A 26,697-nucleotide genomic window follows, 5' to 3' on the forward strand; every position below is an offset into this window, starting at 1 on the left:
GATAACCAACTTGACAATAAACTACTTGGAAAAAAAAAGAAAAAATAAATAAAAAAAAGATATCTGGACGAAAATATCCCATAGCAACTGCATATTATAATTCCGAGGCTTAGTTCAAATGTCTTGCTGAATCTGAGTGGCTGTGGAAATTGCAGAGGTAGCCTGGAAGAGGATATGGAGCTGTCCTATGTAATATGATGGGCACTAGCCACATGGGGCTATTTAATTTTTTTCTAACAGCTTCATTAAAATATAATTCATACACCATACAATTGACCAACTTAAAGTGTATGCGTCAATGGTCTTTAGTGTAGTCAGAGCTGTCCAATCATTCGCACAATTTTAAACCATCACTTCAAAAAGAAACCCTGTACCTTTTAATGATCATTTTCATTTCCCCTACTTAAAATTAAGCAAAGAAAAAAAAAACTTTTTTTAAGGCCACACATGACCTGGCTTCTGCCTCCCCAACCTCATTTTATAACATTCTTCTCTCCTTGTTTACTTTATTTCAGCCACACTGGCTTCCTGCTTTTTCTTTCTTTCTTTCTCTTCTCTGAAGCACTGTGCTCGTTATTCCTACCAGAAATCTCAGCTCCACAGAGAAGATATCCACTTTCTGCAAAAGAGATCATCTTCCAGCCCGCATCCTGCCTCAGCTGCTTCCTAGCTAATCTTCCTACTTGATTTCCTCTGCAGCATTTACCACAATCTAAATAATTTCATGTACTTATTCATTTTCTGATCTGCTTCACAAGAACATGAGCTCAACAAAGGAAAAGATTAGAAGTCAGTGTTACGTCCACTGTTGTATATACCTAGGGCAGTGACTAATATTGCGTACGTACTCGAAACACACTTGTTGGGCCACCTGCGTGGCTCAGTTGGCTAAGCAGCCAACTTCGGCTCTGGTCATGATCTCATGGCTCGTGAGTTCGAGCCCCACGTGAGGCTCTGCACTGACAGCTCAAAGCCTGGAGCCTGCTTATAATTCTGTGTCTCCCTCTCTCTCTCCGCCCCTCCCCTGCTTGTGTTCTGCCTCTCTCTCTCAAAAATAAATAAACATTAAAAAAAATTAAATAGAAGCCTGTAGAAAATGGCTTCACATTGTACTCAGGCTTTTTTTTTTTTTAGGTTTAGTCTGTTTTTTATAGCTAGAGAACTTTACTCTTAGAGGGAAATAAATGGATTTAGAAAGTGATTTCCAAATTTGGCCAATTATTAGAATCACCTTGACGATTAGTAAAATAAGGAGGGATGGGAAAGAATGAATGGCTTTGTAGACATAATAATTCACAGATACCTGTGAGACATTGAAACAGGCTTTTGGGCAAGGCAATTTAAAATCTGAGAGGATCGTGGTGGTGGTTGTTTTAAAGTAAACTCTGCACCCAAGGTGGGGAAGGCACTCACAACTCCAAGATCAAGAGTCATATGCTATACCTACCAACTGAGCCAGCCAGGTGCCCCTAAGAGTTCTAAGCTAGATAAAGATTTTGGAATTAAGGGCAAACAGCCCAAGTGAAGCTGTATGTGTGGATTACATCAACTAATGAGAAGGTAGAGAGAACCTAGAGCAGAATCTTGGTGAACGCACTGACAAAGAGAAACCAAGACAGGGGACTAAGTGGGAGTGGCTGGAGAGGGAAGAAGAAAATCACTGAGAGTTACAAGACACTGGACTGGTCAAAGGTGTCAATGTCAGAAGACTACACTTCAGGCTATGTTACAGATGCTCTGAAGATATTATCTAAATTTCAATGATTATCAAAGTCCACAGAATAGCCTTCTAAAAATATATAGAGTCAAAACTGCTGGGATGGAGCATATGACTGTATTTTTGAAAAGCTTCCTAGGTGATACAGGGTTTGAGAACCATTAATTTAAACTACTTCTCCCTAATCCAATAACAGAGAAAAATATTTAGAAGCACCACAAAGAGACCTTGAAAAGAAAAATCTGGGCAGAATGTCAGAATAATTTTGATAGTTTATGTTATAATCCCCCCTTGGAAAGAACTAAGGTAATTACCTAAATTTCCATAATTAGTCATTATAATGATGTCATAAGAATAATGTCCACAGTAGAGAATATGTCATTTTCAAATACTACTCAAAAATTTTATTATTATTTTTTAATATTTTTATTTATTTCTAGGAAAGAGAGAGAGACAGCCCGAGCAGGAGAGGGTCAGAGAGAGAGGGGGACACAGACTGAAACAGGCTCCAGGCTCTGAGCTGGCAGTCAGCACAGAGCCCGACGCGGGGCTCGAACCCACGAACTGCGAGATCATGAGCTAAGCGAAAGTCAGAGGCTTAACCGACTAAGCCCCTAAATACTACTCAAAAATTTTAGTAGTAGGTGCCCTAAATACTACTCAAAAATTTTAAAAGGTGGTAAAGAACATAAAGAACTAGAATTAAATAACTTAATTTATTACAAAGAATTTTTTCCCATAAATCTGTTTCATCCACATACATGACATGTTAGTGTATTCATCACTGGAGTAAGGAAAACTTTTAAAATCACTGTGAAAAAGAATGAGATTCAGGTAACAACCTGTGGTTCTGGGCCCTAAGGAAATCTTGTTCACACTAACAGGAATGTTGATTACACAACTGATCAGAAAAGGGAGTTGAAATTAAGCCTTCCTTTCATTTATCCAAATACAAGGAGGAAAGGAACCATTAACACACTTACTTTATAAACCCTTCATATGTCACAATTGGTCTGGGGGATTAATTAATCAAGAAATTCTTTCATTCCTTTTTCTACTCCTAAGTAAGTATAAATCACTGATCAACAATGAATAAAATGTGGAACTCTAATTCCATCTAATTAAAGTGTATTACTCTGAGAATCAAGTTCTTCTCCTAGCTAAGTCCAAGAGATTTTCGTTTAAGGAACAAGTGCACTTTTAACAGATTCTGGAACTCGACTTGCATAGTAGTTGTGATTGCGCAGTGTGGCCAGGACGCCTGCTGAGTTCATATGCTTCACCTCCTTGTTATACTGAAGGGCATTTCCATGGATATCGGTTAACTTGCCTACAGAAAAAAAATCAATATGACATTAGTGACAGACCACGTGGTTATGTTTCTAGTTATTTTTAAGCGCCTTTTACTTCCCTGTACAATAGTATCGATTCGTTTTGCATAAGATAGGAAAGATCATGAGTGATTATAAAGGTTAAGTTTTAATTCATTTAAATTTAAAACTATAGAGCAATTTTGACTAATTGAAAGAGAAGTTATTTTTTCTCCCCGATTAAAATTAGTTTCACTTAGCAGTTTTAATTTATATTTCTCAGTATCAATTTCTCTTATCCTGAGGTGATTACATTTCTTGCTGCTTCTATTCCAACACTACTATCCCCATTTTTAAAAGTGTTTTTTTTTTAATTCTACCATTGAATATTAATACTTTATTTAATAAGAGTTTAAGTGAAGTATGTTCATCAAATATAACTGTGCTACATTACAGTTTCATTAAACACTATAAAGAGATGGGATTGTGATGAATCTAACTTCCTTGTCATGTTATATACTAATGAGATATTAATAATATATTAGGAAAATTTATTAAAAAAATCAAGTGTTTCAAGAGTAGAAGGGAACTAATGTCATTAGAAATTGAAAATCATCTTACTATGTATATATTTGTAGTATATTTTCAGTCAGATTAAAAACAATTCTAACTCTATGATCTTAAGCACTAGTACTAAGATATTTACCAATATTGGCTTAAATGAAACTAAGTGAGATGAAGACAATGATAATGAATATTTTACATTTTAAGGGAAAAAAAAACCCTAGAAGCATTAAAGCCGAAAATTATTAGAGCTTAATTAAATCAACCATATGTGGGCCACCTGGGTGGCTCAGTGGATTAAGCAGTCCACTTTGGCTCAGGTCATGGTTTGCGAGTTTGAGCCCCATGTCGGGGTCTGTGCTGACAGCTCAGAGCCCGGAGCCTGCTTTGGATTGTGTATGTGTGTGTCTCTCTGCCCCTTCCCTATTCACACTCTGTCTCTCTCTCAAAAATAAATTTTAAAAAATTAAAAAAATAAATCAACTGTATGTAGGGGCACCTGGTTGACATAGTAGGTGAGTGTCCAACTCTTGATTTTGGCTCAGATCATGATCCCAGCATTGTGGGATCGAGCCCTGTGTCAATGTGGAGACTACTCAAGATTCTCTCTCTCTCCTTCTGCCTCCCTCTCCCCTGTTCTCATGTACCTCTAAAATTTAAAAAAAATCAAATCAAATCAACTGTATGTGGATCAAAGTCCCAAATATGAACAGTAACTAAAGAAAGAAATTGGCTGAAAAACCTATTTTCTATTTCTATGAAGTGTAGAGGTTGGACTGGCTAATCTCTAGGATTCCTTCTAGTTTTTCCTTCTAGTTTTTATATCCAGAGTCTAGATAAAATAATATACTGAAAAATTGTATCTTAGTATAATATAAAAACTATAAACATTGTAATTCCCCAAAATAAAAGGGACTGACCTCCCACAGCATGTAAAATAACTTCTGGAGCACAAGTATCCCATTTCTTACATCCAGGACTTGCAAATACATAAGCAGAGGCTTTGCCTTCAATCAGCTGAATAATCTGTAAGGTTAGAGATAATAATTATCCGTGGACCACGAAATGATTGAAGAATAAATAAGAGAAATCGCTTCCTATCAAGTATATTTCATCAGTTCCTCTGTCCAACTTAACTTAGGTTAAAGCCTTTAGCCGTTTAAATAATATGAGTATTAAGGAGAAATATATAGAATACAGAATAATATAGTGACCTGAGAGAGGGAAAAGTGGTTAAATAAGCGACAAGGAGTCTATCAGAACAGTCTTCATAGTCCTAGTCAGTTAAATTTAACTTTCTTTTTATTATATTGTTTCTCTCTTACTATAAAGCAATATGTTACATATTATAGAAAAATTAAGGTTTTTCGATCTTGTTGGGAAGTGACCATTATTACATAAAGGACAGAGAAATATCAAGTAGTGTGGCAATATATAAACTGTAGTTAAGTCCTAACAGACATGCAATGCTGACCGATGTAACAAATAGTTTAAGTATCAGGAATCGTATGCATTGTGGTTTCTACTACCAAAATACGAATTTTTAAATTGTCATCTTAGTAACTCTTAAAATTCTCAAACAAAACCGAGGTCACTGATAGAAACTGCATGATTCTAAAGAGTAACCGCCATCAAACTTTAATTAGTTATTTACTTATTTTTTGGTTACACTGTCAAATAATCAGTACTATAAAATCCAGATTTCGAATATTCAGCTGAAGAGACTAGACTGAGAGAATGAGGCAATGAGAATGAGGAAAACCTCAGTGAACACAATGTAACCAATTCATTTCCTTATTATTATTCAAAAACGCCATCAAACTCGATTAAACCGTACTGGAGACTTTTAAGAAAATGGTTTTCCTTTCATTTAACAACTGTGTGTCAAGTCTTATTATGGGCCAGAACTATTTCAGGTATATTTTTTGAGGGAAGAAGGGCTGTGGCTTTCATTAGATTCTTAAAGAAGTCCCTTATAANAGGAGAGAAGGTAGGGAATGTGCAGGATGGGGACTTTGTTCCTAAGAAGAATGGTCCTCCTTGCGAATAAAAGATGTAAGGGGATTTTTGTGGTTATAAATGTAAGGGCAAAGAGAAATCACATCTGTCACTATTTATATTTGGTGAATACCAAAAAGACATTTTTACTTTGAAATGTTTTAGTTTTTTCCCCCAAATATTATTATATTTATGCCCCTATTTTCATCCTCTTACCAGTAAGTGCTTTTGAAAACTCTAAAAATAGTTGATCACTGCTTCCAAAGGGTGGATGAAGAAAAATTAATTCCACTCAGTTGAGTAAGTATTTATTATTTGCCTTCCCCATGCCTGGCACACGAGTGTGAAATGCACATGCACCAGGAACTATAGGCAGTCTAGTGTCACTAACTTCTGAGTTGGGGGATGTCATGAGAAAAGGCTGGGGTGTGTCCAAGGGCCAAGATATAGAGGAATTTACCTTCCATTCTCTAGGCTTGGATTTTCAATTGTTGTGCAGGGAGATGTCCAAGGGCTTGGGGCAAGGGAGTGATGGATGTAAGTTTTGCATTTTTAACTGCTCTGTGTTAATGTGAGGACGGGGACTGAACAGAGAGACCACTCAGAAGCTACTGTAAAGTCTGGGGTGAAGGATGATGATAGGATTCAAGTAGGGTGGGGGCAGTTAAGATGGACAAGAGGAAACATTAGGGGGGAATTAAGAAGATAACAGAGGCTGTAGGAAGGCAGGAGTTGTGGATGACTTTCAGGGGTCTGCCTGGAGCAGTTAGGAAAATGGAGGCAGATAGGAAATAAGAGGAAGCCATGCGGGGCAGGAAGAAAAAGGAAGAGCTCCAAGTGGACATGCTGCCTTTGAGATACCTAAGGGTGTCACCATGATGATATCCAGGGGGCAAGCAGAGGAGAAGAGATCAGGGCTAGGGATGCAGATCAAATTGTGTTCCATTTCACAATTTTCTCAGGAGGATGGAAGCCTAGATGAAAGAATGGGGGAAGCATCTAGGAAGGGCAGGCAGGCCCATCCTTGGAGTCCGCAGAAGAAAAGACTAGAAGTAAACCCAGAGAGTCTCGAGAACAGGAGGGCTGGCAAGAGGCACAGGATCTTATCTTGGAGACTTCTATCAGCACCGAACACTCTTAGATAAAAAGGACTCAAACCAATTTTTTAAAAATTTCAAATGTTGCTGAAATATGCCTTTAATGGTCAGTTACAATCTCTAATTCCTTCTCCCCAACTCTACTCTCACCTTTTTTTTTTTTTTTTTTTTTTTTTTAAAGCTTGGGATTTCTGTCAAAAACTCCACTGCATTTCAGTGGAATGGCAGGCGCTTCCATACCTTATTTCCTGCTCCTCCCACTCGTAGCACATCGTCCGGGTTCATGGCCGTCACACAGTCCATCACCAGCTTGCTGCCATGGGACCGGGTGGTCGTGATGATGTGTTTTCCAGCAGGCGCCTCTTTCAGCTGAAACCCAAAGGCACCTAAACCTAAAACTCCCCAGATTGTCCTCCCCAACACGGCATCTGGTCCTGCCTATGTAAGCGAGTGAAAAAGCAAAGCTTGTAATTGTCTGGAGAAAAATGTCAGCCATAAATAGAATACTGAGTTATGTCAGCAGCATGGGTTTTTTTAAAAATAAAACTATGATAATGTTATAAAGAACAAGAACAGTATCATCGACAATAAAATTTTCCTGAGATAATCAGCTGATTATTCTCGTTTTGGCTAATAATTGGGTTTAGGAGGTAACTGAAGGGGACTTAGGGTTACTCCTTGAAGTCCTCAGGCAAGGAAACATCCTATACTATCTTTTTCTCAACCAGCCAATGATCTCATTATTGTGTTTGAAAATAGCTGTCTGCAAGGTACCGAAGTCCCTGGGGAAATGAAACACCATGAATCGATCACTACTTTTCATCATCCAACGGACAGCAAGGGTCTTGTTACTATGGGAATAGGTAACAGTGATGATGTATTTTGCTGCTGCAGAGACAGGGCAACTGAATGTGCCGGTACTGAAGAGCAGCCACAGATAATGGGGTCAGGGTTAACATCGTTACTGACAGCTGTGGTGGTAAAATGGCAATGATAATGCAACCTTAGCCTCTGTATTTTCCGTTGCGGAGCTCAAAGAATTTTCCAACACCTCGTTTTACATTTCATACAGAAAAACAAACTGCATCTCATGGAAAGCGAAACTGATGCATAAAATCATTAGCACATTATGTTAATATACTGGACATATACCATAGACGTACAGACATATATTTTACTGAATTCTAAGCAAGTACCAGGCACTATACTGAGTGCTTTACATGTATTATCTCATTTAATCCCCAAAAAACTCCATGAAGCAGGTATTATCATGCTTGCCTTACAGATGAGAAAACTGAGATGTGGAATCGTTAAGTAACCTGACCAAGGACTCCAGGAAGCTCATAAGCAAACTCAGGCTCATCTGTATTCAAAGCTGATATTCTTCACCACTAAACTATACTGCCACATTTGATTTGTCAAAATGCTTTCAAACACATCATCTTATTTGTCCATTGGCAGCACCCTGGGTGCTGTTGCCGTGAAATATGCTTATGTTGCAGGTTGCACTCCGTGGGAAGCAGACTCTGAATTAGGGAGGGTGTCTTTACAGAGTACTTTTGGGATCAACGCCTGTGTAAGGGAGGGAAGAAAGCATGCGTGGGCAGAGGGAGAAACCGAGCTGTGATGCAGATCCAACAACAGCCTCAGCTGATGGGCCCTGAAGCTAAAACGGCCCTCAGCTTAGCAGAAATTGGAAGGAAATACCAGGCATTAACGCTCATGCGCTAATCAGTCATTGGAAATGGACTGCCTTGAGAAAGGACGTGTCACTGGGTGAGGCAGCTCTTTGCGGGTGAGAATGCTTGACGGTGCTGCCTGCTGAAGGCTGTCTGCTCATAGCTCTCCCTGCAAGTGGGGCAACAAAGGAACCAAAGAACAAGTGCTTGGTGCTTGGTGCTCGATATATGTTCACGTGCTTCCTCCGTGTTTTATAGATTCTTGAGTTTACACTAGAGTCTTAGAACCTGAAAAGCACAGATGGGCTCTGGTGCTCATTGGGTTTTAGCTTGATTGCTGAAATAAATCTCATGCTCTCAAGAAACCTATTTACCAATTCAGCTCTCCATTTATTCTGAAAAAGAAAGGAAAGCATACTAAAGAGTAGACATGGGGATTCCGGTTCCTAAAAGGTCACATTCGCTCCACAAATGAGTATGTAGGCAAAGAGGATGTGACCAAGGAATCTGGCACCTGAGTGGGGTAAACACAATCCCATGAGGCAGCCAGTGAGCCTTCCCCTGTGCTCCTGATCTCTCCCGTCTCTCTCCTTCAAAAGCACCACACCAACTTTCTGGGCATAACAAAGGCTTCACAATGGTTAATGACAATTCATAATGGTTAAGAAGCTATCTCAGACGTAAAGGCCAATTAGGTTTCTTTGCATGAAGCCACACTGCTTCCTTTAAGTGCTTACCAGCTTCAGTATCTGTTACAAGTAATACTAAAGTTCATATTGGTGGTCTTCTATCTGGCTCAAGAAAGCAATACAGAGTAATGGTAAGAGCCTGGACCTCGGTTTCAGGATCCAGATCTTGTCCATGACAGGCAAGTTACTTGCTTCAGTTTCCTTTTCTTTAAAACAAGGATAAAGGTTTCCTTACAGGACTGTGGTATTACATGAGATAATGCATGTGAATCTTCAGTCTGGCAGCACACAGTAAGCTCTTGATACACGTTAGCTATTATTATTATTACACTGAGGATTATTTAAAATTGAATATCCAGCCTTGAATCCCATCAACATAGCGAGGCAACTTTTCCACTTGCTGCAACAAATTTTAAGGCATAAGCAAGCGTGAAGGACGAGAGGAAAAAGAGAATACACGAGGGGCTGTGGAGAAGAGAGGGGTAGCAGTGGGAGCGGCAGAACAGTAGGAAACGAACAGGCACGTGGGAGGGACAATGGCCACCTGGCATCACACGTCGCTTGCCTTGTTTTCTACCTACTAGTGGAGCCCATACCCTATTTTTCTCACCTTTGCTTCATTCCCGTGTTCCCTTAACTTCTGCTTTTCATTGTTCTGTGGAAAATGAATACAAGTTTTCTAATCTCAGAAAGAGGTGATGGAAACTATTAATAACCCCTAAGCACCGTGACAATCTTTTGATGAAAGGTGCCGTGCATTACAACATCATCTGTGAACTAAATGCTCCTCTTTTAAGTAATGGTATTAACTTAAAGTTTACATAAAAGCCACAAATTTGCATCTGCATATAGTATTGTATAAACGTTAAAGTCATATTTAAAAAATTAAGACACTTAAGCAATTCAGTATGAGAGATGTGCTCAATACCGCAGAACTCTTTTGGCTAAATAATTTTAAGAAGCACATAATTATAAGTAAAAAGTTATAATCATATATATGAAAAACAAATTTATCTTAGAAGCAAAGATTAACCCTGCTCTTAAATTCAAATTAGGAATTCAGAAGTTAATAGTCTCCACTCTGTTTACTTTAATTCTCCAATGTTCTATCAAGGTGACAGTAATGCAAATACCTCAACTATTTTATTTCATCAATTTCCTTTAACATTTAATGTGATTTCATGGTATATTTCTTTTTTTTTTTTTAGGTTTTTTTATGTTTATTTTTATTTTTGAGAGAGAGAGAGAGAGAGACACAGACAGAGCATTAGCTTGGGAGGGACACAGATAGGGAGACACAGAATCTGAGGCAGGCTTCAGGCTCTGAGCTGTCAGCCCAGAGCCCGATGCAGGGCTTGAACTCACGAACTGTCATATCATGACCTGAGCCGAAATTGGGTGCTTTACCGACTGAGCCACCCAGGCGCCCCTCATGGCATATTTCTGTCGTGGAATTATGTTAGTCTCTTGCTTCTAAGGAAGGCAATTTCTCGGGAGCATAATAGAAAGTCAAAGCAGATTAGAGAGACAAAATAAGATAAATGAGTGCAAGAGCATAGCTAGTTCTATTACCAATGCTGACTGTGATTTAGGGGTTATAGAGTATTACCTGGAAAACAACATGGCTAGCATCTTTTCTTGGCTGAAATGGTTCATTTCTTCAATATGCTTCAAGAACCACCTGTAAATCAGGTGTCTCAATAACCAAGCTAATCAAGAACCATGTCAGTAATTCCCAAACTTTGGCATTCAAATACTAAGACACACATAAACAAAGTATATGTAATTTATATAGTGTCTCTCTGTAAACACAAATACGTACATATACATTCCTGGTATCAGAGCCCTGAGGGTTCTGATTCAATAGGTCCAGGGTATGACCTGGGAATCTGAATTTTGTTGACCTCCCTAATAACTGCATGGGCAGTGCAGTTAGAAATCACTGGATTAGATAACATCAGGAATCATAAAACACTATAATTATCTAATAAAATACTTTTATATCATTGATAGTAATACCTGGTAGTTGTAATATGGCTGATTAATGACTCCTGCTATGGCTTTTCCTTCGTAAGCAATTCCAATAAGAACAGTCACATTGTCAAGAAGACCTATGAGGAAGAAATGAGTTCAATTATATAACGTTCTCATCTTACAATGCATCATCAGCACATCAATTGCTCCAAGTTATTTTGGGAAGAAAGGTAAGAAATTTGTAATGATTCATCCACAATCAATCCTACTTCTGGTAAAAATGCACAAATTATAAGAGATAGCTGGCCAGAGACAGAAGAAGGATCTATGGCCACTTAACTGAATCGATAGGCATGGTCTCATTACCACAATTTGTAAACCAATTGGATACACCAGCCATAACTCCACAGCCATTACTGTCAAATTCCTACACCCTTCTGCCACCATCCATGTCGGTCCTGCCTGCTGCATCACTCTCTGTTCCAGGATTACTGTCCACATCTCCATTTCAAGTCTCTAAGGCAAGGTTTCTCCAAGCGGGGTCTGTGCATTGTCAAGCAGCTTCAGAATTAACTGGCATGGTTTTGTTTTGTTTTGTTTTTAAAGTAAGCTTGATGCCCAACGTAGGGCTCAAACTTACAACCCTGAAATCAAGAGTCGCATGCTCTACCGACTTAGCCAGCTGGTACCCCTTAACTGGCATAATTTTTAACACTGATTCTCAGGGTCCTTCCCAGAGCCAGTGAATCAAAATCTCTGGAGATAGGGTTCAAGATCTAAACAATTTATCTGGGTGTTCTTACAGATACTAAGCTGTCTAGAACTTCTCTACTTCTCAACAGATCATACATACATAGATGTGCGTACATACTGTGTGACAACTCTTTATAGATATGTCATACCCAATGACAGAGAAAGCTTTTTCTAATAACTACAAAAAATCTTCTTTTTCTTAAGGCATAAAACGGAGAACCAATATCAGAAAACCCATGAGGATCTCGGTTTCAAAAATAAAACTCTAAGCTTATGTATGCTATGCTCCTAAAACATACAACTTCAGAGCGTGGTCTTTTTACTTTAATGCTGTCCATTTTATTTTAATTTGCTACTTTCTAGGTTTTCTCACTAGGCAATTTGAGAAAGGAGAAATACTGTACTATGTTTCCAAACTCATCTTTTTTTTTTTTTTTGTAAATTTTAAGTTTACTGATTTATTTTGAGAGAGACAGCAAATGGGGGAAAGGCAGAGAGAGGGAGACACATGCTCTGAAGCAGGCTCCCTTGCTGTCAGTGCAGAGCCCGACACGGGGCTTGAACTCAGGAACCATGATATCACGACCTCAGCCGAGGTTGGACTCTTAACCGCTTAACCGACTGAGCCACCCAGGCGCCCCTCCAAATTCATCTTTAAAGGTGAGGCTGTGAGTGAGAAGGCGGCTCACACGTGAGGGGAGGGTGAGCGGAAGGGCATGGGAGGGCAGAGGCGGCAGAGCGCAGCAGTGCAGCTGGGCTTTTCATTGTTTTCTAGCCCAGCAGAGCTGGGGTTCAGTGTTGTCCCTTTGGTGACACGGGTTTAGTGGCAGCTGTCCTCACGTGGGGGATGTTAGAACTGTACAGCTGGTAGAGAGTTGGGGGGGGTTGGTATTTGAAGGGGATGAACTTTCTCCCTCTCTGTCTCGATGTTCACTGATAGACAATAACAGTTAGCGAGCATGCGCACAAATACAGCTTCAGGGCACGGACATAAGCTATGATACCAGGTTTTCATGCAGCAGATGAAATAGTAAGTGTTGCCAATTAAATATCGTACACTAGACCTATTGCTATCGGAAACAAATACCAAAAAGACACTAACCTTCAGTATATTCCTTGGTCCCATCCAGAGGATCAACCCAGACCACAAGCTAAAAGAAAAAGAGAGAGAGAAATAGCCAAATTAGGCAGACAACATTTTAAAAATAGGGTTAAGTAGATTAAAAATACTTTTTTTCATTTTTAAAATTATATTATGAATTGCTTAAGCTAATGTCATCAGTTTTGTGATAGTAAAAAACCTTAATGTTTTGCAATCATGGAAAAAGTCCATTTAAATTAGAGAAAAGTCTGATTTAAGAATTTTAGGTTTTTTTTTTTTTTTTAACATTTATTTACCTTTGAGAGATAGCACAAACTATCTCTCAGAGAGAGGAGGCACAGAATCTGAAGCAGGCTCCAGGCTCAAAGCTGTCAGCACAGAGCCCGATGTGTGCTCAAACGCAGGAACCGTGAGACCATGACCTGAGCCAAAGTTGGATGCTTAACCGACTGAGCCATCAAGGCGCCCCTAATTTAATAATTTTAAATACGTGGGGCTCCTGGGTGGCTCAGTTGGTTGAGCGTCCAACTCTTGATTTCAGCACACATCATAATCCCAGGGTTGTGGGACCAAGCCCTGCTTTAGGCTCTGCCCTAAGTGTGGAGCTTGCTTAAGGTTCTCTCTCTCTTTGCCCCTCTCTCTAACTCACACACTCTCAAAGAATTTTAAATATGAAATGCTTAACTAATAAATTTGTTGTCACCTGAACACTAAACACAATGCTATGAACACACTGAGCTCTATGTGGTAATACATGGAAAACTTTAAAGTGGCACCAAAAATGTTTTGAACAATGTGTGGCTGGTACTCTGACATATAATGCTGATTAAAAAAATGACAGTCTGACTTTAACTTAAGGATACCATTTATGTACAGCAAAGAAAAATGAATGGTTTATAAACTGATGGTACACTAAAAAAAAAAAAAAGAAAAAAGAAAGAAAGAAAGACCTTTTCCTTGGGATTTTAATGTGATTCAGGATATGCACCACTACCCACTAGAATTATAATGCTTGATGTGACTTTGTGAATGAGGCATATTTCTGATGAAACACACCATATTTCATTTTCTTTCTATCCTCCAAGCCACAGAGCAAAGTGCCTTACTCACAGTAGATATTTGATGAATAGATGTTAAACAAATCAAAATAAGTAAGCAAGGTGATTTTTATGGCCTTGTAAACCTTTAAGGTACTGATCTATTTCATCTTCTTCCAGCCCCAATTACCAATGAAATGTTTTACCCAAATCTACTAACAAATTAGATGCTCTTCCTGTATTTTTAATAACAGTTTTAGAATAGAGAAGACACCAATAAGATAAGAAACTAAACCCTAAATTAATAGCTCATACATCCCATATGGTTGCCTGATACTTCTATGCTGGCCCTGAAAGATTTCAAGTTCCTGGTTGCCCCTATTTTATATCTACCAACTTCTTAACATTACTGGCAAATTTTATTTACTACAGCAAAAACGTGAAGGTTGACCAAGAATTAAATAATGAGGGGCGCCTGGGTGGCTTAGTCGGCTAGGCNATATCATACATCTTCCTCTTTAATGGCGCTATACTGTGATGGGCACGGCTGCTTCAGTATCTCCTCCCACTGACCATCTTCAATCAGCTCTTGATCTACTTCTTCAGAAGGCAGATCCTAAAGTGGAGAACATGGATGGTTACTGAAGCTATCTGGTGTTTACAGAGCATCCTCTATCTTCATAACAGAAGAAATGCAACATCATGGTTCACTAGGCCTTCCTGTTTACCCTTTGCGTTTAGAGTTTAACTCAGTAGAAAATAAAGCAAATCAAATAAAACCGCAAAAATGACCATACATGGCTGATCAAAGTTGGCTACAAAATATCCCATCTTCGTTATCCTGAACAGTTAAAAAAATAAAAAAAGAATATCTAAGTGCTATAAACTTATTTAATATTTAAGTGGCTCTGACATCAGATACCTCTCTCTCAAACACAGTGGAGGCAAACTCCATCAGTTTCACAGTGTTATAGTCTTTGGGTAAGTGTACGAGTAAGCCTAATTTTAAACAAAAAAACAAGATCAGAAACAACAAAATCCATTTTATTCCAAAGTTCTAGAACTCTTCCTTTCTTATAGTTTGTATGCTGGATAGGAACACTATCTTCTATGGTCAAGAAGTGAGATATCTGCCTAGACATGGACCAAAATATTTTATAATCAGACATTTCCTTCAAGTCCAAGGAATATGACCAATTATTTTGGTGTTAAAACACCAGATACAACACTTGAAATAATAATAGTGATATATAAATCATTAAAGTCACAATTATAAGTCCATATGGGAAATAGTCATTAAAAAAATACTGTATCCCTGACAAGTCTTACCTCTTCCCCTATAATTGTTAGTTTGGGGAATTTCCGTGCCAGTGAAGAGCATATGCTCATCTGTGCCAATCGGTCAGCTTTGGTCTGCAGGTCTGTGGGGCAGGTCTGCAACAAAGAATGTAAATTTCAGCAGAACTAATATGAAGTTGTCCTCTGATTCTTAATGCATGAGTGTCTATATCATTTAAATTACACTGTCTGCTTTTAGATTCATGGAACTGAACACTAAATGAATCAACTAGTTTCCCAGTTTGGTTTTTCTCATAGGATTTATAGTGGTTAAAGTTTGGAAAGGAGCTTTTAGATTATTCGACCATTTTCTCCCCCAGTTGAGAAATCGCCTTCAAAAGATCTCTACATAAATCTTTTACTTAAAAAGATGAAGAGACAGGAAATTCATAACTTTTCAAGACAGTCAGAGCTAAAAACTTTATCTTTAGCTCTTTGAAAGGTATTCCTTACACAGATGCTTCTATAACTTCTACTCACTAATCTTCTGCTAATCTATTGACCTACTTTCCTAATAATTCAACAGGTCCTCAGGATGATAGAATTCCTTTTTTTCAAATATAAAAAATATGAAAGTGAATAGCAATAATATTTGATATATGTGAGTTACATATTTCTACAATATTTTCACACAAGCCATATGACAGTTAGTCGTTCTAGTGAAAGACGGTGGAAAATCTGGCAGTTGACAGCCACAGCCTCTTTTGTTAGTTTGCTTTCACAGAATTATGAAATGTTGCAATTTACATATGCCTGGTTAGGTGGGTTTATGGATTGTATTATTTTAAATAGCAGAAACTGTATAATACTTTTGAGTGAGACAATGAATGATCATGAAAATCAAAAACTCTTATGCCACACTGAAGTCTGCTGACTATCTCAGTACGAAGTACTTTTCTGTAGAATACAGTGCCACAAAGACAAAGATCTTTGTTTTATTTCCTAAAGAATTGTCTGGCACACAGTAGCTGCTCTAGAAACATCTGCTGAAACTTTTTAAAAGAATTGCTAAATCTGAAGATGACAGAGCAATCAAGTCTAGAGATTGCTCTCTAGAGAAAAGAAGGCACACTGACGGATGGCCATTAAGTATATGAGGAAAGCTAATTCCAATTCTTTTCTTCTCCAGGATATTATTTCCTGCTTTTTCAACTGACATAGTGCCAGACCTCATCATTCTGAATACTTTGTGTGACAAATTTAATTCTGCCCTTCCTCTTTTAAATGAGGTGTCAACAAGTGGATAGAAAGTACTATAAGTGTCTGAACAATAAAGAAGACAGTGAGATTATTACCTTTTTCCTAACTTGAATACTGTTTTTCCATTACTCCTGAGCTACAGGCTACAACGTGGTACATCTACTATACTCACTACATAAAATCAATTTTTTTAAAAAATTTTTCTAATGTTTTATTTATTTCTGAGAGAGAGAGAAGCACAGCATGAGCAGGGGAGGAGCAGAGAGAGAGAGGGAGACACAGAATCCGAAGCAGGCTCCAGGCTCCGAGCTGGCAGTCAGCACAGAGCTCGACGCGGGGCTCGAACCCACGAACCATGAGATCATGACCTGAGCCGAAGTCAGACGCTTAACCGACTGAGCCACCCAGGCGCCCCAAAATCAATTTAAAAATAAGTGATGCTATAAAGAAACTATGTGGAAAAAATGATTATAAGTATTGGCAGTGATGGGTAACTTTTCTTTACTTTTTGCTATTTTTCTTCATTTCCTGTTTTTCATAACAGTAAAAAAAACTTTATTAAAAAGACAGTAAGATTAGCAGCCTTCTGAAAAGTTGCTGAGTTGCATTGCTGATTTATCACTGAGTATGTATGTCGTCACCTAACCCTCTTTTTTGAACAAATATGAATTAGATTTATTCTTATTCCTTGAACATAAATACTTTGGGACCTTAAGATTATTCCCAGTATAATATCCTGTTAGACTTGGGCCTCTTTTCTCAGTGCTTGTAACTTTTTGAATACTTATTCTGTGATCTGATATATTAACTAACCAACATATTAACTACTCTCCCCAGGTTCATTTTATTGATAAATTTGATAAGTATGATTTCTTATTTTTTAATGTTTATTTATTTTTGCGATAGCATGAATGCACACCAGCAGGAGAGGTGTAGAGAGATAGATGGAGAGAATCCCAAGCAGGCTCCACGCTGTCAGTGCAGAGCTTCATGTGGGGCTCGAACTCACAAACTGCAAGATTATGACCTGAGCCAAAATCAAGAGTCAGACACTTAACCAACTGAGCCACCCCGGCGTCCCTGATAAGTATGATTTCTATGTCCTCCTCTTCCACAACATTTTTCAGAAGATGCGTTCAATGAATTTTTAAAACTAACTTTAAGTTAATCATTAAAGAGAAAAAGACAGAGTCAGAAGCAGAGTCCTGTGATCTATCAGCAATGATCTTTTCTTGGTTAACATGAAGCATGAATTAAAGTGAAATGTTTGGGGGGCACCTGCGTGGCTCAGTTGGTTAGGTGTCCAACTTTGGCTCTGGTCATGGTCTCTCGGTTCATGGATTCAAGCCCTGTGAGCCACACATCAGGCTCTCTGCTGTCGGCAGACGGCCCACTGCGGATCCTCTGTCCCCCTCTCTCTCTGCCCCTCCACCCTCTCAAAAAATATAAATAAATATGGGGCACCTGGGTGGCTCAGTCGGTTAAGTGTCCGACTTTGGCTCAGGTCACGATCTCATGGTTTGTGAGCTCGAGCCCCACGTCAGGTTCTGTGCTGACAGCTCAGAGCCTAGAGCCTGCTTCAGATTCTGTGTCTCCCTCTCTCTCTGACCCTCCCCTGCNCACGATACCCAGGTCTCCTTCAGCAAGAACACATCTGACTATGGTTCCTGCCTTTTGAGCAACAGAATACGCTGAGGCCACCAGGGGCATCAACACAGTATGACTGGAAGCCATGATAAGCCCTAGGGGGAAATTAAGAGAAAGTTGTATTATTTTTGAAGCCAACTACAGGTTTTAGTTACTAGAATTCAATTCAATAGATATTTATTGAGTGCCTAACTGTGTAGATTCTTTAATAAATATTTACTAAAAGAGATTTGGAAAAACTTCCATTTCAGCATTGATTCTTTCAATAAATTATATAGTATTCTCTCTCTCTGCAGATGGTACATTTTGAAGCATGGGGTAAACTGGCCCAGGCCTATGAGTGTGTGAAAAAGTTGTATGTATGAGGTGTATGTATGCACACACAAAGGCCGTGGAAGGTGCCTCAGAGACTAATAATATAACATCTGCCACCAAGGAGCTAATATTTTGGTGAGCTGAGGATAAAATATTATAACCTAAAGCCTTTAACATAAAATTAGTAAGTGCCAAGAGAAGTATGGACAGCGTAAGGGATGTGGATGGATGTGTGCAATCATTAAAAAGAGGAGGGATTGCATGTAATTACAATTAGTTCCTAAAAAACACAGACTATTCCATTAAAGAGTAAATAATATTTCAGCTGCTGGTTACTTACTTCCATCATCATCAGTTGCCAAATAAAGAAAACAAACAACATAATTAATTGGGGTAAAGTAATGAGTGTCAGAATAGCCCCCAGCCCAAGGAAAAATACAGGGGAAAAAACAGCCTGTAGGATAAAGTATATTCCTCTTTGAAAACACAAATACAAATCCTGCGACTTTAGTGACTGTTCTGGGTCTGCGATGCACCACCCAGAATCCCTTCAGGGCTGAGGGACATTTCCCCAGCTGTTGAGAGAGCCACCAACATATAGCCCTTATCTGCCACCTTTCTTTGGAAATTTATCTGCTGAGATGAGTCATTTCATCTGAAACTGGTCAACAGTGAGGACGGGTTTAAAGGCCACTCCACACTCCAACTGGGTGCCACCCTACCTCTGGGGGGTCATCCGAGCTTCTGAATGCCCAACACAGTTGGGTGACAGAGACCTTGGCTGAGACTGCGTCATGGCCCAANGAAAAGACATTATAAACCTCAATTCAGCAACAGCCATCATCCTACCACCAATTTCTGACTGCATGTTTGATTGGATGGGGCTTTCATGCTCTTTTTTACATCTTTTTCCCATCATCCACATTCTATTCACAGGGATTATGAATGTAATTGAGACAAAATACAAGTGAAGTATTTGAAACCCTTCAGAAGGAGAACAGAATTGAATTTAAAGGTAATGAATACCATATTGTGACCAGTAGCTGTCCGGAATTAAGATGAAAGTAAAACAAATTCCTCTGCATTTAAATCCTGTTTATCTTATTATAACATAATCAGGCTACAATCATTTTCTTGGCGTGCTAGGTACTACATGCAGGAAAACTGCTCATGAAAATTACTCTTTCAGGAACACCTCAAATAGAAAACAAGTTAAATAATTCAGCAAATACTTTGTTGACCTAACCTCTACTCCCTGATTATCCATGACCAGCTACATATCTGATTTATTCTACATTGGAAAAGGTAGTCTTCAGGCGCCAAATGTCTTAACCACTGAGGATATTTTAGTATGCATTGGTATGCTCATTCAGTCCCCATCTTCTATAAAATGACATTTATAACAGCAGATCATTTTCCCTCACTGTGTGGTGGTGTGCTAACTTTTCAAAATATCATTTACCTTTGAGCCAATTAAGTAATCATTTCAGGCTTAACAGGCTTCATATCTAACTAAACCACTTCCCTTTATGTTTGCCAAGTTCAAGTATTTTCTCATAATAAGTTTTCAGGCTTTGTCTTTTTACTACATTCCTCATAAAATGTGTATTGTATGCACTGCCATTTAAAGCTAATATCAGTTTCATAAGAATATAATAGTTGGGTTTGGTTTTTATTTTTTGGTTTATTTTTGGTGGGAGAGAGAGAGAATGAGCAAGGGAGACACAGAGAGAGGGGGACAAAGGACCCAAAGTGGGTTCTGCTCTGACAACAGCAAGCCCCACTCCAACTCAGGAACCCTGAGATCAAGACCTGAGCCGAAGTCCGATGCTTAACCAACTGAGCCACCCAGGTACACCCTAGGTTTGATTTTTAAAGAGATCCTGCAAATCACTTCTAGTGGGCAAATAAAATAGTCCAACCAATTTCTTTGANCGCCCCTCCCCTCCTTCTGCTCTGTCTCACAAAAATACTAACATTAAAAAAAATTTTTTTAATGAATGATGAGTTCCCAATCAAAATACAAAGATTATTTTGAAACCTGATCAAATGATGCTAAGGTTCAAAGTCATCTAGAAAAATAAAAATATGAGCACAACAGAGCAAATTCTGAAAAACAGAACAACAAGCAGATGGGCACCCGGGTGACTCAGTCAGTTAAGCGTCGACTTTTGGCTCAGGTCATGATCTCGTGGTCTGTGAGTTCCAGCCCCGTGTCAGGCTCTGTACTGACAGCTCAGAGCCTGGAGCCTANCAGTTTAGTCCTAGACAGAATTAAATTCCAGAAATAGATCCAAACACACTACAGGTGGTATTTCAAAGCACAAGGGAAAGTTAATTGTGCAAATAATGGCAAGAACAATTGTTAATCTTTTTGAAAGTTAAAACTTTCTGCATTCTTTGTATCAAATATATACTCCAGATCAGTGCACGATTTTACAAGTAAAGAATGAACCACACAACCATGAGAATAAAACTGTATTAAATATTTTATAAATTTGGCAAAGCACTTTTAAACATGAGAAAAACTAAGAATCTATAAAAGCACATATTGACAAATTTGCATTAAAATGAAAATATCTATGTAACCAAATTACCACAAAGCAGATGACTGACAAAACGAGGGAAAAAAAATCTGTATTACATCCTAGACATCTGAGCTAATTTTGGTTACATAAAGGGCTTTTTACATTAGCATGTTAAAGATAAATAATCCCCTAGAAAAATGAACAAAGGACACAATCTATTCCTAGAAAAAGAAAAGCAATGGCCATTAGCTAATTACATGAAATGCTCAACCTCTCTATGAAAGAAATGCAAATTAAAACAGGGAAAGCTGATTATTGATGTGTAAGACTGGCATGGATAAATATGCCCAATGTGGGCTAACCTGTGAGGGAACATCCTCCTGAAGCACTGTTAGCAAGGCTGCAAAGTGATTAAAACCTCTTAGGATGGTTTTGAAAAGCTTACTAAAAATAAAATGTACACATCTTTTGAACTAGCAACTATATTTTCAGAAAACCTGAATAAATCAAGCAAGTTTCTAAGTATGTAGCAAAGACAGTAGGAAGAATGTGTGTTGATTTAAGGAAATTTAATTTTAGGCGTAAGGAAGTCTCTCCACTGTCCAGGTTTGCCTTGTTATTTCCACAATATATAGCCGTGAAAAGACCCTAGAGCACGAAACGAAACGCACCGATGAACAGTTACATCGCTGACACTCAAGAATCTAGGTCCGGGGCGCCTGGGTGGCTTAGTCGGTTAAGCGTCCGACTTTCGCTTGGGTCATGATCTCGCGGTTCGTGGGTTCGAGCCCCGCGTCGGGCTCTGTGCTGACTGCCAGCTCAGAGCCTGGAGCCTGNATCTAGGTCCGAAACTGGAATGCCTGGAGAGGCAATCTGATTCACGCAATCTTTTTTCTTTCTTTCACAAATCCCCGAAATCTCCTTATATCTGTGCAATGCGGTGGAGTTAGGGGAGCAATCAACGGCTCAGATCTGCCCGAGGCCCTTGCTCTGATTCGCAGGGGAGAAACTTACAGTGACGAGCCTGGAACAAGGCTAGACGAAAGACACTTGGAAGGGTGACAACTGCAACTGAAAGCTATCAAGCAACAGGTCCCTCGTGGCGTCCAGTTCCTGGCCGACAGGTCGCGTACTGGCGGATGCGGGACANACTCCCACGCCCGCCCGAGGCCCCGGAAGACGCCGTTTCCCCGTGTTTTCCCAGAACTTCCCGCCGGCGCGTGTTGCCTCGCGTCACAGCGAGAGGTGTGTCTACTTTTTAAGATTCCTTCTGATTTCAGGGGACGTCCAGTCCATTTTGTACATATGGTTCGCTCTTCAAATGTTCGTTGGGTGGTAATGTCACCCTGCGGCAGCCGGCGACTGCCTAGCCTTGAACCCCAGCTGTCCGAGTGGCTTCCGGAGGTCCACGCTCTCTGTAGCGTTTACCTTTTTTTTTTTTCCTTCAAACATTTATGAGATTAAAAAAAAAATGTTTATTCACTTTTGAGAGAGAGGGGGGCAGAGGATCCAAAGCGGGCTTAGCCGAGCCTGATGCCTGCGGACTCACCAACCGTGAGGTCCTGACCTGAGCCAGAGTCACCCAGGTGCCCCAGCATTTATGAAATTCTTGAAGGGGTCTGTGACCGTTTCATATGCCCGTCAGTAAACTCTTTTCCTGGACAGATGTTCCTTCTTAATGATTTGGGGGTGGTTTTTGTTTGTTTTGGGGGCACTGAAGGAAACCTGTTTACGGTTTTTATTGCACTGACATAAAAACAAGCAAAACCAAAAATTCCCTGTTTACTCATTTATGCTTTCACTATGTATTTAAGGAGCACACTCTTTGTGCCTCCCTGTGTTTATGTTTGCGTGTGGAGGAAGATAGGCAATGAAAACAGCAGAGTGAATAGGCCATGTTTTTTTTCAATATTAAAAAGCAGGGCACGGTGATTATGATATAATAAATAACATACAATAAGATGCCAAAGTTAATAGCAAACATATCAGTTACAACAATAAATGTAAATTGCTTAAACTCATCCATTTAAAGACAAATTTTCCAATTGATTGGAAAACCAAAAACTATATTGTTAGAGTACAATTCAGGACAAGAACACCTATCAAAGGGAACAGTCATTTTGTATTGTTAAAGACATCTTTTATATGAATAAAGGTACTACTTTATTTTTAAGTTAGATAAGTAACCCATGACATTCTCATTGCTTAAAAGGAAAAATGCAAAGGATACTATGTGCTCAGATCTTTGCTTAGAGCATGTGTCCTGGGATTGGAATTTTGCTTTCTGTCTCCTGCGAATGCAGAGCCATAATGTGCTGTCTAGTTTTGTAGCTTAGACACTTAGATACATTCTAATTGTAGAATACTTAGAATTTTTTATGATATTTTCTCCACTACTATGCACTTGTTTTATCTTCACCTGATTCAGCAACAGTTTATTTTGAGATTTGTCTTTACTGGACTTTTTAGAGCATTCAGCTTCAATTTCATAAAAGCAGTTACCTTTGCATTAAAAGAAAAAACGCATTGGTTTTGGGAAGAGAGTAGTCAGTGAACCATTTTTGTTTCTGTGTGTTCTTCTGTAACTCCCAAACTTTTATAAGTAGAAAAAAAACCAATAATTTTCATTTTAAAAAACTCATTGGAGAATATCAGCAAATGGCTACCATTACTTGGAGTTCTAGTTTGAGAAGTCTTTTTACCTATAGAATCTCATTTGATTTTCATAATAACTCTGAGACTTAAGTCAGACCATTTATTGTGGTAAAATAGGTATATAACAAAATTTACCATTTTAAGTATATGTTGGTTTTTATAATTAAGTAATACAAAACAAGTACAATTGACTTGAATAAGTTTAAGGATAAACCTGACTGCAAACTCAACAGGTGAAGAGGGAAGTATGCAGGTGTCTTAGAGGGTAGCCGTCAGCTCGGAGGGCTCAGTGTACTCTCGTGTTTCATGGAGAGACAGAGAGAGCACTGTTGGATTCAGCAATGGGTTATGTAGGGGTTGGTTAGGAGAGCTGCTCTGTGCATTCATCATTGTGCTCCTGTGAGACTAAAGCTCACAGGATAGATTCCCCAATGCAGAATTGCAGGTCAAAAGTGAAATGGTGACAGATATTGCCAAATTGCCGTTCAGAAAGGCAGTACAGGGACATCCGGGTGGCTCAGTTGGTTGAGCATCCAACTCTGGCTCAGGTCATGATCTCATTGTTTGTGAGCATGAGCCCCACATCAGGCTCATTGCTGTAAGCATGGAGCCAGCTTTGGATCCTCTGTCTCCCCTCTCTCTGCCCGTCCCCTGTTCATGCTCTCTCTCAAAAATAAAATAAATAATAAACATCAAAAAGGCAGTACAAGTTTTACATTACCACCAGCAATGTGAGAGAGGCCACTTTCATATGCCCTCCCAGTCCTTGTTATCAAACTTCTTAATTTTTCCTTTAATATGTTGGATGGAAATGGTACCTTGTTTTATCTGCCTGTCCTTGATGATTCTTAAAGTTGAGTATCTTTGAGTATGTTTGTTTACTGGCTGTTTCCATTTCTCTGTGAATTGCCTATTCTTATCCTATGACTTTTTTTCTCTTTGGTTGTTGATATTTATTTTTGTGATTTGTAGCAGCTGCTTATACATTTTGGATATTAATTTCTTAAAATGTTTTTGCAAATGTTTCCTCCCACAGTACAGTGCGGGGGAGGCAATATAGTACAATATTACCCACATGGCCACTAGAAACCAATTGCCCGGACTTAAATCCCATCTCTCACTTCTTAGTTGTATGATCTCGGCCAAGTTACTTAACACTGTATGCCTCAGTTTCCTTAACTGTAAAATGGCAATAACCATAGAACCTACCTCACCTCATAGGGTTATTTTGGCTTGTTATGTCTTCACTTTATAGGGTTTAATGAATAAATGAGTTAATACAGGTAAGGAGCTAACCTGTTTTGGTTACTGAAAACAGATACTAATGTAGCTAATAAATGCTATTTTCACTTTGTGTGTGTGTGTGTGTGTGTGTGTGTGAGAGAGAGAGAGAGAGAGAAAGTAGGCTAACACAGACTTTCAAAAAGTGCGATGAAAGGTGAAAAGCTGACACTGAATGCTTACTATTTGCCACTTACCTTCTTACTTTGTGGTATGTTTTTCCATATAAAATTTTCTTTTTATTTTTGGAGAAAATCAGTCGTTTTATTTAAGCCAATTCTTCTAGATGTCGTTTCTTATGAATAGGAAGAGATACACTCTACAGTGAAAAGCTAACAGTTGTGAACTACCATGACCTCGACAACCAAATACAGGATTTCCTCTGAGAGTAGAGTGTTCCTATGAAATATTTCATAAACCTAAATGAAGTAAAGCAAAGAAACAATTACCATTAATGTATATGGAGAAAAATTTTTTAGCATTCCAAGTCGCCCAAAAATAACCTTTCTGAAGCTTTTCTGATACCTGAGGACACATCTTGCTAACAGATGCACAGAATAAATGGAGATGCTCACACACACAGTTCAGAGCATTAGCCACCGATGTGGAGATGCTGTGTTTAGTTTCCGGGGCAGGAGCTTGGAGGGGCCACTTCGGTTGCTTGGGTGTGTGCTTGCTGCAAAACAAATGCTTGATGCTATTTTCACTTGATTTCGTAAAAGCGAAAATCCTCTTTTCTTTCTGTTAGTGAAAACAGGTACTACTGTAGCTAATGCATGCTATTCCCCCACCCTCTCACCCCGCTTTGCTGTTTTGTTGTTGTTGTGAAAGTGGCCTAACAAGCTTTCCACAAGCACCATAGAAAAGTGGTTTCTAGGGCACCTGGGTGGCTCAGTCAGTTGAGCGACCAGCTAAGGCTCAGGACATGATCCTATGGTTCGTGGGTTCTAGCCCCGTATCGGGCTCTCTGCTGTCAGTGCAGAGCCTGCTTTGGATCCTCTGTCCCCTTCTCTTTCTGCTCCTCCTCTGCTCTCCCTCTCTCTAAAACAGAAGTAAACATTAAAAAACACAAAGTGGGTTTCTGGCAGAAACCAGAGCTGAAATCCTATACACTGTATTATTCTGTAGGCTTGGGACGTAACAGGGATATAGGGGACCTGAAAGTTACATAATTAGGTTGGTGTATAATATTGGTCCTGAACTTGGCACTCAGCTCAGGAGGCGCTGCCCACAAAAGCAGCCCCTTGTGGTGGTTGTGCGCTTGGCAAATCACCAGCCCAAAGTGAGATATGCTGTATGTGTAAAATGCGGACCGAGGGGCGCCTGGGTGGCTCAGTCGGTTAAGTCTCCGACTTCGGCTCAGGTCATGATTTCACGGTTCGTGGGTTCGAGGCCCGCGTCGGGCTCTGTGCTGACAGCTCAGAGCCTGGAGCCTGTTTCAGATTGACTCCCTCTCTCTCTGACCCTCCCCTGCTCACGCTGTCTCTCTCTCTCAAAAATAAATAAAACTTAAAAAAAAATTCGGGCGAAGAATGTATCTTTTGTATAATTTTATATTAATTACACGTTGAAGTGATAATATCTTGGAGATACTGGGTGAAATAAAATATACTTTGAAAGCTAAAGTAGAGCACTGTGGGGGCGCCTGGGTGGCTTAGCCGGTTAAGCGTCCGACTTTCGNGCGCGCGTGCGCACTCCGGGAGAGCGCGTGGAGGTGTTCTGGGGGCCGTGGTTTCCAGAGCCCGGGCCGGGTCGTCCCGCCGAGGACCTGGCGCCCGCGGGAGGCCGGGGTTAGCCAGCCATGCGTTGGGGT

The 26,697-nt window shown here is 39.4% G+C and overlaps 2 protein-coding genes across 3 annotated transcripts in view; one reads left to right on the forward strand and one right to left on the reverse strand.

The window, feature by feature from the left end:
• Positions 1-2,414: 2,414 nt before the first annotated feature.
• BPNT1 (3'(2'), 5'-bisphosphate nucleotidase 1) lies at positions 2,415-22,096 on the reverse strand. 2 transcript variants are annotated; one of them, XM_077759573.1, is made up of 9 exons: positions 21,963-22,096; positions 15,250-15,354; positions 14,429-14,536; positions 12,884-12,932; positions 11,074-11,165; positions 9,665-9,709; positions 6,927-7,124; positions 4,512-4,617; positions 2,415-3,047 (listed from the first exon to the last, which is right to left on the reverse strand). In XM_077759573.1, exons 2-9 carry the CDS (start codon positions 15,307-15,309, stop codon positions 2,899-2,901), a joined length of 807 nt encoding a protein of 268 aa, XP_077615699.1. In that variant the 5' UTR covers positions 15,310-15,354; positions 21,963-22,096; the 3' UTR covers positions 2,415-2,898. The 2 variants fall into 2 exon arrangements, with proteins under 2 accessions (XP_077615699.1, XP_077615707.1); XM_077759581.1 differs by lacking the exon at positions 9,665-9,709.
• The window catches only part of IARS2 (isoleucyl-tRNA synthetase 2, mitochondrial), a 66,180-nt gene continuing 61,104 nt past the window's right edge, over positions 21,622-26,697 (forward strand). The window contains exons 1-2 of the mRNA XM_077759806.1: positions 21,622-21,656; positions 22,073-22,193. Coding sequence (XP_077615932.1) covers positions 21,622-21,656; positions 22,073-22,193 — 156 coding nt within the window. The remainder of the gene's footprint in view (positions 21,657-22,072; positions 22,194-26,697) is intronic.

Source organism: Crocuta crocuta, unplaced genomic scaffold, assembly GCF_008692635.1.
Source record: "Crocuta crocuta isolate KB4526 unplaced genomic scaffold, BGI_CrCroc_1.0 scaffold556, whole genome shotgun sequence".
NCBI classification, from domain to species: Eukaryota; Metazoa; Chordata; class Mammalia; order Carnivora; family Hyaenidae; genus Crocuta; species Crocuta crocuta.

What these genes read in the sequence shown, in the direction of transcription:
- BPNT1 (XM_077759573.1), bottom strand. Translation starts at nt 15,309, where the DNA reads ATGAGCATATGCTCTTCACTGGCACGGAAATTCCCCAAACTAACAATT. An exon ending in TAACAATTATAGGGGAAGAG is followed by an intron (nt 14,537 to 15,249) that starts GTAAGACTTGTC and finishes TCTCCACTTTAG; the next exon opens with GATCTGCCTTCTGAAGAAGT. An exon ending in AACACGGGAATGAAGCAAAG is followed by an intron (nt 7,125 to 9,664) that starts GTGAGAAAAATA and finishes TCGCTTACATAG; the next exon opens with GCAGGACCAGATGCCGTGTT.